At 32.2% G+C, this 17,773-nt stretch overlaps 1 protein-coding gene across 50 annotated transcripts in view; it reads right to left on the reverse strand.

Annotated features, from left to right (window-relative positions):
- Positions 1 to 17,773, reverse strand: part of LOC139524583 (rho guanine nucleotide exchange factor 11-like) — a 126,365-nt gene that overhangs the window by 95,659 nt on the left and 12,933 nt on the right. For all 50 annotated transcript variants that reach the window (XM_071319481.1, XM_071319474.1, XM_071319501.1 and 47 more), the window contains exons 2-5: positions 13,647 to 13,732; positions 10,411 to 10,512; positions 9,119 to 9,168; positions 1,106 to 1,163 (exon numbers count right to left, since the gene is read on the reverse strand). In XM_071319481.1, the coding sequence (XP_071175582.1) occupies positions 1,106 to 1,163; positions 9,119 to 9,168; positions 10,411 to 10,512; positions 13,647 to 13,732 (296 nt within the window). The remainder of the gene's footprint in view (positions 1 to 1,105; positions 1,164 to 9,118; positions 9,169 to 10,410; positions 10,513 to 13,646; positions 13,733 to 17,773) is intronic.

Genomic DNA, 17,773 nt, shown 5'->3' on the forward strand with positions numbered 1-17,773 from the left:
TTCACAGAGGAGAGCCAAAATGAGTAAACAGATGAATTATAGACTATTGAACAAGTGATATGGCCTTGATTCTTTGGCAGAGTGGATTTTCAGCTAACACTAAAAATGTACTGCTTGAATTATAAGGCTAATAACTATACATCTTCTTTCTCTAATACAATTCTATTATTTTTGCTGAAGCTTCAACGATGCCAACAGTATTCTAGAAAGTAATGGATGAGTTATAGAGGTGATCATTTACTTACAAACTAACATACCATTGTACTTCCATGGTAATATCAAGTTTGGCTTGTTATGTTTTATATATATGAAACCTTAAATGTTATTAGACTAATAGACCAGTGTATCCCAAACTCTGTCTAACCAACAAAATGTCAGACAAAAGTCATTCAGTCTAATTGAAATTTTCAATTTTTTTTATTTGAAAATTGTGTAGAAAAACACCAAAGTTCATTTCTGTCAAACAAACCCCAAAACAGTTTTGCACAGACTGTTAGACACACAATTTACAGTAAATCAGGATAGCCTCAACTCTTTAATGCTAGGTTATACATGATATACAGTCAATCATGTTAACCAACACCCCAAGTAAACGTTGTAAATGGAATCTACAGAAATCATGGTAGCAATGCAGTCAGTCTTATTAGCCTGAATACCTACCTATTTATGCTTGATTATGTTCAGGTAGCATTTATGATTAAAGACAAATAATTTTATTCCAATTTTTCTGCATCCTTGTTTATGTTCAGCACCTGGTTTCTACTTCTTTAAATTCCATCACTGCTCACCTTTCACAAAATTAAAAGTTTATCCCTTAAGCTCACACTGGTCAAATTGAAGTTAAATGTTGAGATTTACCCACATCCAAGACCGTCAACAATATCCTTATGAGTTTAACTAGACAAACAGTATACAGCCAACATATTAAGAGACAATGCCAAGGTCATCATTGTTTTCACTAAAACTTACCTGCACCTGTTTATATATAAATTATGCATTAATACACTATCACTGGTAATAAAATACATTTGCTATTTCAAAACACAGAAAGTAAGATTAAATTTGCTTCCAAACTTGCTGAAAATAAACAATTTTGTGAACTTACATTTAATCAGCTTCACCACATCTATATGATTGGAGTTTGTCACAAGTGTCCCATTCACCTAAAATAGAAATTGTCAGTCATAATAAAAAAATCACTCTTCTCTTGCCAAAATATAATAACAAAGTTCTTAAAACAGACATGTACAAGGAAGCAGGTTTTTCCAAAAAACTATATCTGTGACAAGCAATTTCTATAAATATTCACTGTAATTTATTCCACAGGGAGATGTTCAACTTTGTCATATACTTCTCCTGTACCTTAAAAAGATAACAAAAAGGAGTAGGAACATTAAGACCCCTTTTTGGCCAATTTTTTTTGGGGGGAAATTTTAAAACACATGAAAAATTAACCAGATGCTCCGCAGGGCGTAGCTTTATACGACCGCAGAGGTTGAACCCTGAACGGTTAGGGCAAGTATGGACACAACATTCAAGCTGGATTCAGCTCTAAGGCCAGACTTTTTATTTTATCTGTTTAACGAGAAAATTTGAAAAAAATTAGGGTCGAGGGGGCGAAATAAAAATAAAAAAAAAAGTGCAAAATTGGTCCAGTCGTCACTAAAAATAAAAATAAAACCATTACAAGTGACTTTTTTTTTTTTTTTTTTTTTTTTTGAATTTATCAAAATACAAGAACAATGAAGTGGGAACAGAACAGTATATTAACCCAGAGAAATATAAATACATACAGTTTATATATATATGTCTCTGGTTAACCCTTCTATTAATGACATTAATATAAACATAAAAACTATGTTTTGATTCTGTATTTCCACTAATATAGATCCATGGCACCACTCAAATATATCAACCTCGCTGCATATACACTATATATGTATATACCAGTCACCCAGTCAGGAACCTCTTAGTGTATGCAGAGACATATATATATACACATGTGTATATGTCTCTGGTGTAATAGTCCCAGAGTTAAGCAACTTTAACTACTTTATAGTACAGCCCGAAGAATGCCCTCAGATTTGAGGGAATCTCAAATTTCACAACTGATTACCTTCACAGTTTGAAGTCCTTGTAATTTATATATCACTCTTCCCTATAAACTGACCACAGATGTTAGCATAGCTTATCTGATAAGAAAGTCAGCATTTTGACATTTTCTGTCTTTACTTGAAAAATAAATATTTCTACTACATGTTACATTATCTATGTATGAATATTCTTCATAAGATTTTGACAACCAAAAATTTGATGAATTGTTAATATCTATTGACATGAGCTCCCTTTCGGTTTTTTTATGAATTTCAGATTTTACATTTTTGAGTCATGGAGTTTATTCATTAAAAAAGGATGATTTTCTAGTATTTGGTCAAAAGCTCAAAAATGCTTTCAGCAGTTCTCATGAAACTTTGGTGAATTGTTTATATCTATTTATTTAAGCTCCCTTTTGCTTTTTATAAATTTTATATTTCACATTTCTGAGTTATGGGATTTTATTCATAAAAAGGGGTGATTCTCCAGTTTTCAGACAATAACCTTAAAGTGCATTGACCAGTTTTTATTAAACTTTGTTATTATATCTATTGAGATAACCCCCCTTTTTTCCTAAATTTCTGATTTGACATTGAGAAGTTATTGAACTGTATTCTTGAAAACTGTAAGGCGTACCATGCACTACAATCATGGTGCAGCTGTTTATTAATGTTATGCCCCACCTGCGATAGTAGAGGGACTTTATGTTTTCTGGTCTATGCGCTCGTTCGACCGTTCGTCCCGCTTCAGGTTAAAGTTTTAGGTCAAGATAGTTTTTGATGAAGTTGGAGTCCGATCAATTTGAAACTTAGTACACATGTTCCCTATGATATGATCGTTCTAATTTTGATGCCAAATTCGAATTTTACCCCAATTTTATGGTCCAATGAACATAGAAAATGGTAGTGTTAGCGGGGCACCCCTGTACTGTGGACACATTCTTGTGGTTAGTTTTCATTTTAAAGCGTCTCCAAGTGCTGGATTTTTTCGCTGTGTTGAAGATCCATTGGTGGCCTTCATCCGTTTTTCTGCTCTTTTGTCGGGTTGTCTCTTTGACACATTCCCCATTTTCATTCTCAATTTTATTTCATATTTCAACTTATTTTCTCTTATTTGAAGCGTTTGATCTCACTCTTTTCAGTGAGATATACCAGTAAAAGCGGTTTATATACATATTGCCCCTCTATTCAGTGGAAAATAGGGGGGGGGGGGTGAATAGAATTAGGTAATATTTTAACCTTCAAATGCAGAATATATATACAGTAAGCATATATGGATTGGTCCTGGACCGGATTGATTTCAATATAGCAATATAGTCCCAATAAGTGAAGCCAAAGTCGAACCATTTTGAAGTACTACATATAGGTTAGGGATGCCTGATGAGGATAGGTCTAGGTCTACGTGACCATTACTGAAACACCTCCTTTAAAATAGTATTAGATACACGGACCAGATAATGATTTCAATTAAAAAAATACACACACAATAAATACACTACAAGCTTGCAAGTGGGAATTTAAAAAAAAATCTTTACATAAATGCTAAAAAAATGTATTCCATAACAACTTTTTTTAACAAGAAATAAGTATCCTTCACTGAATATACCAGCTTCATGCACATGAAAAATGGAATTAATTACGAAGGATGACAATAAGATAGACTGGATTGGTCCTGGAGCTGATTGATAATATTATTGTAACATTGACATGTTTTATTAAAACATATCAATTAAATTTAAAATATTCATCATAGCTATTCCAATTAGCTGCAGAAATCCTAAAGAAAAATTAAATTTAAATATTTTTTTATTGAATTTTTGATGAAAACATTGCAAAAATTTGATTTTTTTCGATAAAAAAATGTCTTGACTATAATAAAATTGAGAAAGGAAATGGTGAATATGTCAAAGCGACAACCACCCGACCATAGAGCAAACAACAGCCGAAGGCAACCAATGGGTCTTCAATGTAGCGAGAATTCCTGCACCCGTAGGTGTCCTTCAGCTGGCCCCTAAAATATGCATAATAGTACAGTGATAATGGACGTCATACTAAACTCCGAATTATACACAAGAAACTAAAATTTAAAATCATACAAGACTAACAAAGGCCAGAGGCTCCTGACTTGGGACAGGCGCAAAATTGCGGCGGGGTTAAACATGTTTATGAGATCTCAACCCTCCCCCTATACCTCTAGCCAATGTAGAAAAGTAAAACAATAACAATATAAGAATATTTTGTAGACAAGAATATAAAATGTATTCAGTGTAGAGGATATGGAAATTGAATAATCTTGACCAGCTGACCATCTGTGTTCATTTGATAACATCAGTGGACACCAACTGTGAGAGAAGCACTTAACCTAATCATTTAATTGCTTGTATAAACAATTAATTACATGGTTTCAATGTTGAATATCAGGGAAAATCCGGGCTGTTCTCTAAAGTATAACCTATAAATTGAAACAATGCTTATACATGGAAATATATACATTAATCAAGAAGATCTAACCAAAAGTATGTTAAAGCGTGTGGAATGCGTAATTTTCCCCTTTGGGATCATTTTTTGTCTGTCAGCAGTGCCATTCATGCGTCTGTAGTCATTATCGCAAGAATCCGGATTTCGGTCATAGCGGGTCCGTTTCCGATGAAATCCCGATTCCGATCCGTAGTTCTACAAATTTAAATGTCGGACGAAGAAAAATTTACAAAAATAAACGATGTTTGATACGCTATTTGGAAAGGAATATGACGTTTCTAATGCAATACATGGATGACAAGTTTACTTTAGGCTAATTTCATCAAGTTCTGATGAAGTAATAACTGATTTTGCCAAAAGTTAGAATGATTTGATGTACGCTCTCGTGTAACAAGTATGAAAAGCATGCCACCAGCTTAAAAATCTTTTAGAAGAAAATATATCGTTTATGCCTTGAATTTCTTTACTTTTAAATGAAAATTGCTGTTTCATTGACTTGGTAAAAATTAAATATTACCGATAACGAAATTGACTGAAAGCAAGTATCGTTAACAACACATTTTATTTTTTTCTGAGGATTTCGTAACAGTCGGCGGGAAAAATAATAATAAAAGTAAGAAGCACTACTTTTATTTTTATTCTAAAATCGGGAAAGGTGGAGTCGGCGGATCTCGTTAAACAGATAATAAAAAAAGTCTGGCCTAAATTTGGATTGTGATTAAATAGTTGACACAGCATAGGTTTCTGACACAGAATGAATGTGTTCTAATGAACTTAAAATTTTTGTTTCTTTTAGAGCAATTCACTATGCTGTTGAATATTAATCCTCTCAAAAAAATGTTTGAAGAAATTTTCTTTTTTATTTATGAAATTTCAAATGAGAAAAATTGAACCCAATTTTTTTAATCACATCCCCCTTTCCCTTATTCCAAAACTAATCTCAATTAAAATTTCTAATGGAGTTTGCAACAATAACTACTCATTTAAATACATCATAAAATATTAAGATGTAAAAAAACTGCTTGTTATCACTGAATGGTAAAGATTATTTTAATTTATCAGTTGATAGTAAAAAGTGAATATACATTGTATATTGTATATAACAAAGATTTAAGTTGATTCTGGACAAAGAAAGATAACTCCAATTAAAAAAAAATCTTGCTATTGCACAATATTTTGCAATTAGATATTTCTTGCTTACTATTCTGGACAAAGAAAGATAACTCTAATTAAAAAAAAATTTGATATTTCACAATATTGTGCAATTAGATATTTCTTGCCATTGCGCAATACTGTGCAATTGAAAAGACTTGCTATTGCACAATACTTAATATAATAATTTTAGATCCTGATTTGGACCAACTTGAAAACTGGGCCCATAATAAAAAATCTAAGTACATTTTTGGATTCAGCATATCAAAGAACTTCAAGATTTCAATTTTTGTTAAAATCAGACTAAGTTTAATTTTGGACCCTTTGGACTTTAGTGTAGACCAATTTGAAAACAGGACCAAAAATGAAGAATCTACATACACAGTTAGATTTGGTATATCAAAGAACCCCATTTATTCAATTTTTGATGAAATCAAACAAAGTTTAATTTTGGACCCTGATTTGGACCAACTTGAAAACTGGGCCAATAATCAAGAATCTAAGTACATTTTTAGATTCAGCATATCAAAGAACCTAACTGATTCATTTTTTGTCAAAATCAAACTAAGTTTAATTTTTGACCCTTTGGACCTTAATGTAGACCAATTTGAAAACGGGACCAAAAGTTAAGAATCTACATACACAGTCATGACAGTTAGATTCAGCATATCAAAGAACCCCAATTATTCAATTTTGATGAAATCAAACAAAAGTTTAATTTTGGACCCTTTGGGCCCCTTATTATGTTGGGACCAAAACTCCCAAAATCAAACCCAACCTTTCTTTTATGGTCATAAACCTTGTGTTTAAATTTCATAGATTTCTATTTACTTATACATTTTTGTACTAACGTTATGGTGCGAAAACCAAGAAAAATGCTTATTTGGGTCCCTTTTTGGCCCCTAATTCCTAAACTGTTGGGACCTAAACTCCCAAAATCAATACCAACCTTCCTTTTGTAGTCATTAACATTGTGTTTAAATTTCATTGATTTCTATTTACTTAAACTAATGTTATTGTGCGAAAACCAAGAATAATGCTTATTTGGGCCCTTTTTTGGCCCCTAATTCCTAAACTGTTGAGACCAAAACTCCCAAAATCAATCCCAACCGTTCTTTTGTGGTCATAAACCTTGTGTCAAAATTTCATAGATTTCTATTAACTTAAACTAAAGTTAGAGTGCGAAAACCAAGAAAATGCTTATTTGGGCCCTTTTTGGCCCCTAATTCCTAAAATGTTGGGACCAAAACTCCCAAAATCAATACCAACCTTCCTTTTGTGGTCATAAACCTTGTGTTAAAATTTCATAGATTTCCATTCACTTTTACTAAAGTTAGAGTGCGAAAACTAAAAGTATTCGGACGCCGGACGACGACGACGACGACGACGACGACGACGCCGACGCCAACGTGATAGCAATATACGACGAAAATTTTTTCAAAATTTGCGGTCGTATAAAAACTTGTACTTTTTGAATACTTTAGGATGAAAAATATTTTTTGTTTCTTGCATGCGCATGGTATGAAATTTAACGGAATGTGAGCTGATTTCAAAGGACAATTGCACTTGTTAAACGTTGTCATCAATTCACAAACAGGTTAACCTATTTTTTAACGTAGAAATTGATGAATGTTATAAAAATGGCCCGGAAATAAGTTTGAACTTATTTGTAGTAAGAATAATGTCACATTTAGTGCTACATGATCATGTCACTGCGTCTGCATGTCGGTGGTAATTAAACGAAATCTTATGCTCTGCAAATTCAATTGGCAAAAAAGTAAAAGGTTTATGTAGAACTGGGTAGCATGTTTCCTTGAATTAATTGACTAAGTTTTAAGTTTTGATAAAGAATAAACTACCTTACAAAGGATTGTAAAGGATATTTCTGATTTTTTTGTGAACAATTCATCAGCAAGTGCTACTGAAACAAAACAGAAAATTTGAAAGATTTACATGAAAATGAATTAACCAGACCAGGTGAGAAAATTAACCCAGAACTGACAGTTTATTGCAGTTGTTGAATGGAAGCCAATCACTTCAAATTCACAGATGTTATAACGATCTGATGAGAGAGGCTGATCTAATACAATACAGTGAAACCTGCATAAACTCAACACCTGCAGTACTGTAGATTTACTCATAAAAAAAAATATTCCTTATATCAGTATGTCCTCATACAAGATTTAAGTATAAGACTGTTATTCCATTTCGAGAGCAACGCATGCATGTGGGAGTAAAACTGGACATGAAATCTTGCTTCTTATGTGAACTGATATCGATGGAAAACAGAGATTAAATTCTTTAAAACAAAATATCTGACATGCATCCAGGTTTTTGTTTAAACTTTAATGTAAGATATGTTTATGATCATGATCATTCTATAAATTCGTCAAGTTCTTTTATCTTATGTTGCAGCATGAGCATGTCTGACCACTCCCCTAAACAACAACAACCAATGAGATCTCTGATCAATCTTACACAGTTGTTTATATCATTAATTGTAAATATTATCATGTGATTGAAAAAAGATAACTGTTATCCAAACAACAACAATCACTTTCTGATAATGATTTATTATATATAACAGTTGTGCAATTTGGGTGGTGGATTAGTTTGATCAGAAATTAATTCCTTCCGGAATTACGACTGAACGATTCCTCAGATACAGGAATGATTTCACTTTTGACCAGTATTTGTAAAACACTTAATAAAGTGTAACCATGTTGACTACAATATAATTTGTTATAAACATAAATAATACATGGTTTACTTTTACAAATTGTGACTTGGATGGAGAGTTGTCTCATTGGCACTCATGCCACATCTTCTTGTATCTATGTATATGGTACTGTACACTGTTGGTTTTATTGAACAATTTCCAATGAAATTTAACATGTCTCAATCAAATAAAGTACAATCAAACCTGTTTAAATCATGACTTATATAAACCAAATCCCTTTCTTGTCAAGTCACCATCTTGTTTTCCTGTTGAAGTAAAACCTATTCATTTTAAACCTCAATGAATGGTCACCTCTCAAAGTGAATATTCATTTGCAAGTCCTCCAATTAAAAAAAAATAAAGTTCTCAACTGAACTTTCAACAGACAACAATAACAGATTCTACGTTTGTGTTGATGTCTAAATCACTGACAAGCCTTTCCATACAACCCCCCTAACCTTTGTTTATTTGTACCAGCAACTACAATGTTTTGCTTCTCAAAATTACATTATATTTCACAATAAATAAGTGTCTGTACCAAGCCAGGAACTAGATCAAGTTTGTTTCTCTTATGAAATTGTTGTTCATTTTTTGTTCTTGTCATCCTTAGTTACTATGCACAACTATTAGCCATTGGACGCAAAGCAAAAAAAATAATAATCCAATGTACACAAACCTTCACAATTCTGTCCCCTTGTTGAACCCCAGCTCTTGCAGCAGCGCCATCTGTAAATAAACAGACGTTTTAATTTATCTTTGAATAAATGAGACACAAAATTTGTAATATTTTGTAACATATACATGTATAGCAAAATGAAGTTTACAAACTAACAGCAATATTTTTTATCCTGTGATGTTCAAACTAAAGCTTTTAATACTTTAAAGTACAGGATATAAGCCTAGGGAAGTTTATAAAACAAGTTGCAAGAAATATGTTTATACACTCTTTTTGATGACTTGAGTTTACAGGTGTTTTTCATCAGTACAATGAGGGTAAAGACACACAACAGTTATAAGTATTATTTAATTACAAGTAAAACTGGAAAGATAAATTTCAATATTTTTGAACCACACCTGAACGAAACAATTAAAAATAAGAAGACATACATGTTTAATAATGATTATAAATTGTTGTTTTGATGCACATTCATGCCTGACTGAAAAACACCTTTATATTTTACCATATTATGTAATTCATGTATTGCCCTATGACAGAATAATGAACTAACATTTTATAAATATACATGTCTGTGATATGTAAGTATTTCAACCTTTCCTTATTTGATTTTTAAATTATACATTGCTTACTTTTGCATTGTAGTATCTTCTATTGTATAACATGAAGAAAATCTCATTTACATAAAACTTGGGTTTTTTTTTTTATAAATTCCTTGATGTTTGCCAAGTTAGAGGTGCACCACAATTTGTTATAACTTATAAGTCTACATTCAAGGGGAGGCAATTCATTCTTATTCGAATGGATCAATAATTTCACATACAGGGAATAAAATATCAAACTGTAAGGCTAACTGTTAGAATCTTTTATAATAAAATAATTATCTCAGTTCAAAGAATATTTAAGCAGTTGTTTGCTTTTTTATTATTCTGTAAACATTTTCAATTGGAAACCACATTCTGCTGTAGAAGTCAGCTTTTTCAATAGTCTTAACTTAATTTGTGACCATCAAATCCCCAATTGATGCTGTCAGAGCTTAAAATACAATACAGTTATCTCCTAAGTGTTCCTCCTGTACATGTATGAATTATTTGCCATTTGACGTCCATTTTCAGTGATAATATGGAGACCAAGATGTAAATTGGGTCCCATAACAAGTGTAATAAAAAAAGGAAGATATAGGGAATCCATCTATGACACCAAATCAGTACAGGTACAGCAAAAAGCATAGGAACAGTGTCAGAATTACAACTTTAATTTTTGAATTATGCAAAAATATTTTTTTAACTTACCTGCTTTAACAGATTCCACATAGACAGGGTTATCTCCCCTAACTGTCAGACCATATCCTTTATCGTCACGCTGTATTATAACACACCTCTGTATATAACCACCTGAAACAAATATGTATTTGTAGTTATGAGACTGATATATAGTTATAAAAGAGTCAACCTCAAGCGTATTCTTTACTTGTTATCACTATTTACAGTTTCACACATACTTTACTGTTCTATTAACCTGATTTTCTGTTAATTATCACTTTAAAAATTTATTAATGCATAATTTAATAAGTGGTGCTGTTTTGACTACATTGCCATATGCTCGAAAATTTCTGTACCAACAATATTTTATTATAAATACTGTGGATTCATTATTATTTGTTGTATACCAATTTTTCGTAGATTTGGTCAGAACAAGAAAACCAGGAATTTTAATGTTCAACAAATTAAAAATTTGCTGTATGGTTATATGCACAATTTTGGAAAACCACGAAATCAAACATCAACAAAAATGCAAGTTTTCCTCAATTCACAAAAATTAGTACCAACGAAAATAAATGAATCCATAGTACTTCTAAATTACACAACCGCCTGTAGTGATCTATCAAATGAGAAAACCCAAATGAATGTCCTGAACAGGTTATAAATTATTGTACTAACTTTTAATCATGTATAGCATTTGTACCCACTTCTTTCATAAGCAATACCTTCATGTACAATTATCCAACATATGGATACCTCTTGGAAAAAATATATACTGAATATCTTTTATGAAACTTTTGTTCATGATTCAAGGAACGAAACAAAAATTTAACCCATTATCTCAAGTCTACATCACTTTACAAGTTTTGCAAATGATCCTTCTTGTAATCATCAAGAAGATCCCTCTTGTTTGTACAATGAAGTTCTAGTAACTACATTTATACAAAGACAATCACCTGCCAGTAACGACTTAGATAATTATCCCTGATTAACAATAATAATTACACCTATAATAATTCTCCTGTAACTTTGTGGTTTAGGTACTGTAATCAGCATGCTTTTGTGTGCTGCCAAGTTAAACAATCAGTGTAACATAGACTGTTTATGATCTGAGATTCATATCACCAAGGCACACATCAGAACATTAAAATTTTGTTGTTAACAAAAATTTGTACAAAAATAAAATTGAGAATGGAAATGGGGAATGTGTCAAAGAGACAACAACCGGTGACATAGAAAAAACAACAGCAGAAGGTCACCAACAGGTCTTAATGCTGGCCCCTAAACACTTAATTTCAAACTACTTAAATTTGTAATTTTGGAGTTTCTACTGGGGCTTCATTATTATTCGTAGGATACCACTTTTAGTGGATTTCGTGGGTAAGCTACAGCATAGATGCCAACCCCCTTTTGACACAATCAGTAACAAACTATCAAATTTTCCGTATTTTTGAAAAGTTTTCAGTAATCATTTATAAACGTGCATTTACCAATAAAAATTACTGACGAGTGGTTGCAAAGTGATGTGCACTAAAATTTGTCGTTTAACATGTTGTCTGTAGTATGTATTCCATTCATTAATTGTTCAGATGTTCTCGACTCGTACATTTTCGTTTTGTCAAGGAGAAGTAGAGAAAGGGGGAAAGCTCCTTCATAAAATGCAAGTTTGAATCTTCGGAAGTCAGTTAGTTACTCAACAATAGGTTGATAACTCCCGAGAAACCGGAAGCATTACATTGGCGTTTTCTAAATACCGGACCAGGACGGAAAAGTAATGATACAAATCCGCGTTTTACAAAATTGAACGGCAATGATTGGTAATCCGTAACTATTCGACTTTGACCGTAACAGCGTAGTTTTTATAGCAAAATCGGAAAAACTACGCAAAAATCGTAATGGTTGGCATCTATGCTACAGGTGAATCAGGAAGTTAAATGTTCAACGAATAACAAATTTTCTGTAGGATTGTATGCAGAATTTTGGCAAAACCACGAAATTAAATACCCACGAACATGCAAATTTTCCTAAATCAGGGGTAAATCCACGAAAACTTGTATCCACAAATATAAATGATCCACAGTATGTTATAAAACACATCTTGTACCTGTCACATGTGTTCGCTTAATAATAAACTCCAATCTAGAAAAACACTTTGATAACTCCTCTTTGACAATGGGCAAACCATGAAATCTGTGTGATCATAAATAAGAGGTGACATGATCTTTTTGTGTAGAACAGTCTGTTAAGTTATTAGTGTCATTGTGTTCCTATCACATAGACATATACAAATATACATACTTCGCATCTCCTTTCATCCAAATGTGCAAGTTTAGCACAAGAAAAAATATTCAAGATGAATCATTGTATAACAATGTAATATAATGTCTTGTAACTCTCATTCAGAAACACCCAACCAGAAAGTTGAAAAAATAACTGGAGCTTCAATCTGAACAAAAATATAAACCTTCAAGGAAATCAAACAAACCAATCAAGTCATTTAGTTATTTTCAGACATGTGAAAAATTACCTTAATTTAAACAGTTGAAATCCCTAAACTCTGAAAGGACAACGCCAACAATGTTCAAAATCAAAAAGCAGCTGCCTTTTGTAAAATCGAATATTGAGTTATAAAATTACATTAACATTGAGGAAATAAAATTTGATTTATTGGTTGATGGGCAGAAGGACATTGGTATACCAATATAGTTTTCTCAACCAGCGTATGATTGAAACAAAACCAATGAAGATTTGTGTTGGCAAAATGCAATGATATCAAGCATACTCATGACAACAAGGATAGTGACCCTTACACTGTTTGTGTTGAATTTGCTATATTCCATTACAATCATACAAGATTCAACTTACTAACAATAGATGAGGGTAGAAATACCCTTTACTGTCAGGTGTCAAATGGTCATTTTCATTTTAGCTTCAAATTGGTTAACATGTTACATTTTTTTGTACTATGATTCTTCAATATATCCTTAAAGTGATTCTTCAGAGGTCTCATATTATTTTCAATACCGTTACTTTTGAAGAGAAAAATAGATCATGATTCGTCAAAATTATTGTCTAAAAGAATTGTACATTTTATTGTCATGCACCAAAAATTACTGTTTACTTTATTTGGCAAGAATTTTTACTGTTAATCGTTATAAAGGTTTCCCCATGAAGACCCTCATAGATCTATCAATTAACTCAAATAATAATTTCTTCCCAAGTCTGGACCTTTTATAAATCTAGTCCCATTTTATTTTGATACCAACCATTACTAAGGTCTTTGTCACTGCCTCCACCTTCATCCCTTTTCTGTGATCCTGGGTCTTCTTTTACATTACTTAGACTACCAAGTCTGAAATATACAATAAAATCAAGGGTAAATAATTATATCCTTTTCTAAAGAAGACATTTTACTTACAATAAAATATATGATAATAGTACATTTCGTAGAATTTTTCTAATTATACTTGTCTAAGGCAAAACAGGGCAAGCTGTTGCTCAGCATAAAATTTAAAGCAAGACTATTGGGTTAGGCAGTAAATTTGTCACACTAAGAGCGCATTTGTTTCTAACCTAAACGATGTAAACGATTACGCGCGTAGTCGTTTAATCCATTTGTTTCTTACATTTTTTGGTCAACGTTGACATCGTTCACATAAAGGATGTACGCGCAAAATAGTCGCGTAGTCGTTGATCGTTTATCGTTGAGACGTGTAAACGATAAATTTGTTTCTGCATCTGTCGTTTAAATAATAACGAGCACGTGTTGTTTCGCAAAGTCCTGGTTATTTATTTCCCACACTTTTACCTGTTTGTTTACAGTGCGTGAGTGTAATCTATTTCTGTCCGACTACGTGGGGTCGATGAAGTTTATTAAACGATGTATTTGTTTCTAGCAGCTTAACGTTTACTAAACGATAGTCATCGATAACAAAATTTCGGGTTAGAAACAAATGCACTCTAAATGTATCAAATCAGAAACCAAACATCAGAAAATACACTGAAGAGTGAGCAAATGGTAACCTTTGTCAAATTAGGTTGAAACCATTGGGTGACGATGCACAGAACAACTAATGAGTAAGTCTTTATTCCTTGAATTTTCATAATTCAACATATGTCTCTCTCATACATGTACATACCAATTCAAGTTTTTTGTTCTTTAAAATCTTTTTATAAATATCTAAGCGCAAATGCAATGTGCTCCATTTTAATGGGCTTGAAACTGTAATAATTTTATCAGCACTTATTTTCAAGTGTCGAAAACATGGCTTGATGATTAGGGAATTTGTTAGGTGTCATTGATGATATTAACTGATATACATGTACATACAATATTAATTTCATAAAAATCTGGCAAGAATTGTACACATGAGAGTGCTAACACATTGTAACACTCCAATTTTCTATAAAATCAATATTTCAAAGGGCCATAACTCTTTTTAAAATAATTGATCCACATTGATTTTTTAACTCCCAAGATGCTAATATAAATTTTTAAACCTATGGTATAACTAAGTTTCATATAAATAATATAAAAAAGAAGATGTGGTATGATTGACAATGAGACAACTATCCACAAAAGACCAAAATGACACAGACTTTAACTATAGGTCACCGTACGGTCTTCAACAATAAGCAAAGCCCATACAGCATAGTCAGCTATAAAAGGCCCCGATAAGACAATGTAAACAATTAAAACGAGAAAACTAACGGCCTTATTTTTGTAAAAAAAATGAACGAAAAACAAATATGTAACATATAAACAAACGACAACCACTGAATTACAGGCTCCTGACTTGGGACAGGCACATACATTAATAATGTGGCGGGGCTAAACATTTTAGCGGGATCCCAACCCTCCCCTAACCTGGGACAGTGGTATAACAGTACAACATAAGAACGAACTATAAAAATCAGTTGAAAAAGGCTTAACTCATCAGATGGACAAAAATACAAGTGGACGTGGATAGACAACAATTGTACACATGAGTGAGCTAATAAGACCTGAAGTTCACCCAGTAATTTCTATGCCACCCACAAATCGTTGGGCAGGGGACAATAAACAAGTGCTCTAACTTTAGTTGATGTGACCACAAAAAAACTTTAACTGGACAAATTTCCATGTTAAGTGAGAATCAAAAATTGGGTGAAAACCCCAATTTGGCTTATGATTGAAAAACTTTGTTCTTACTAAGTTTGAAGTTAATATAACCAATACTTCATCATGTTCATAGTAAACTACCTTAAACTAAAACTTAATTCTGAATAAATAGACTGCAAAACATAATGCTCTCCCCCCACTTTTCTGTTGGCTGGATGAAAACAAAATGTGTATTGCCTTCTGTGAAAATTATGTTAAATGTGATAATTCAGGGTATTTTTTCTGACCTACATTTATCAATTATTATTTTGAAATGTGTAGATAAGCACATCCAGGAAATTGATTATGAACACAATACACATTTTCTGACAGTGAGACATACTGTCACTTTCCATTTATCAAAAGAATGATTCACACATGACATTTATATATACATTGTACACTTTCAATTACCATGTTCAAAATCTGTAATATTTTACTTTCTCTCTTTAGATATATTATACATGTATATATATATCATCTTGTTTGTCTGAGTGCATATGTTGTTTCTGCATAAATCATTTGAATAAATGTCTACAAGTTCACTAATATATTTCTCCGAAATGTTTGAAGGAACATTTTAGCTGCCAAATTTAAGCCCACTGAAACTTATTCAACTTTAAAATTTGATTTTATACATATCATGTTTATATGTATTTAAAATGTTATTTAAAACTACAAAATTCCATGGAACAAAAATTACACTATATATGGAATCCTTATAGAATTTCATGTGTATTATTAACTGGACACCATGCATCTACTCTAATATGAATAAACGAATATGACCCAGAAAATAACCCAGAAAAACTGTTGATTGTTATGCAATCACTTCATAATAATAAATATAAACAGACAGATAAATATTTATTAGCACTTGTGCAACAGCGTAAGGTCCATTTTCTAAGTTCTGTTTGATGTTATTTTATATATAGATAACAACATATTAATCAAATGTAAATCAGTTACATAACACATAACTAGCATATGACTGGTTTTTAAGCGGGTCACAGAAATCGGCCTTCATGCTACTGCCCTATACAAAATTTTCCAGCTAACATTTGTTTTGTGATCATTGGATTGATGGATGGTTGCCTTTCATCCAGTGGTCTGGAGGGAAGAATTTGGACTACCACAGGAAAATGAGGGTAACTTAAAAAGGGACAGAAAATTGGTATTGCAAACATTAACCACAGACCCCTCAAAGAGTTGTTGCAAAGATTAATAGTGTACAGAGTTCATGGCACTTTCTCTACAGGATATTATATGCATCAATCAGATTTAAGGATGTGGCACAAATTTGTACATCCCACACATCCTGCAAGTAAATTATACACAAGAAATGTTTTTTAAGTTATTTAGACCAAACCAATCTTGTGATCATAGCTAAATACTGGTTCAATATTCCCCTTAAAAATGTTTCAAACATATTTTATTTTTTGTCTTATTGCACCTTTAACATGTTTTGTACTCTAAGAAACATTCTAAATATTTTCTAATTGATTCAATTGACATGTAGCAGTTGTATATACGAGTTCCATAAATATATACCAGTATTGTCTTTGAATTGTATATTTCATTTCATTTTCTACGTCACTTTTAAGCAAAGCTTTGGGGCTTTTTCCTTGAGGGCAGTTTTTAATGGTGGAGGAAGACAGAGTCACTGCCCAGAGAAAACCACTGACCTTCGATAGAAGAAATGACAATCTTAATCAATTAATATTGGGAGTTGAGTGCATCCGCACGAGCTGGGTTTGAACCCACAACCTCCATTGAATGGCTAGTGATTACAGTAGTTACTACATACACAACTCAGCAACCGAGGCCCCTTTGAATTGAAGGTTACTAAGAAGCAGCCGTGATAGGATTAACTGGTATACCAGGCGCTTGTCCACTACTAAATTGTTGGCAACAGGCCTTGCAAAGTTCCAGGAAGTATAAAGGGATCTCCCCTTGCTTCCACCATCCAACTGTCAACTACTTATATATATCTAGTATGCAATAACTAGTCATTTGCTAACTCCTTAAGACAGCTTGTAATCACTACTTAAAATCTATTGATAGACATGTTGAAATGATAGTAAAATAATTATGTAAAATGGTATGAATATTATAATAAATTGCATGTATTAATATAATCAAAATGGTAAAAGTAAGAACATAAAAGTAACAACAGAATGTCAATTCAACGAAAAAATTAATCAAAACAGACCAAACTGCTGTCTAATGCTAATTATCAGAGGTATTTCCTTT

Source organism: Mytilus edulis, chromosome 5 (genome assembly GCF_963676685.1).
Source record: "Mytilus edulis chromosome 5, xbMytEdul2.2, whole genome shotgun sequence".
Taxonomy (NCBI): Eukaryota; Metazoa; Mollusca; class Bivalvia; order Mytilida; family Mytilidae; genus Mytilus; species Mytilus edulis.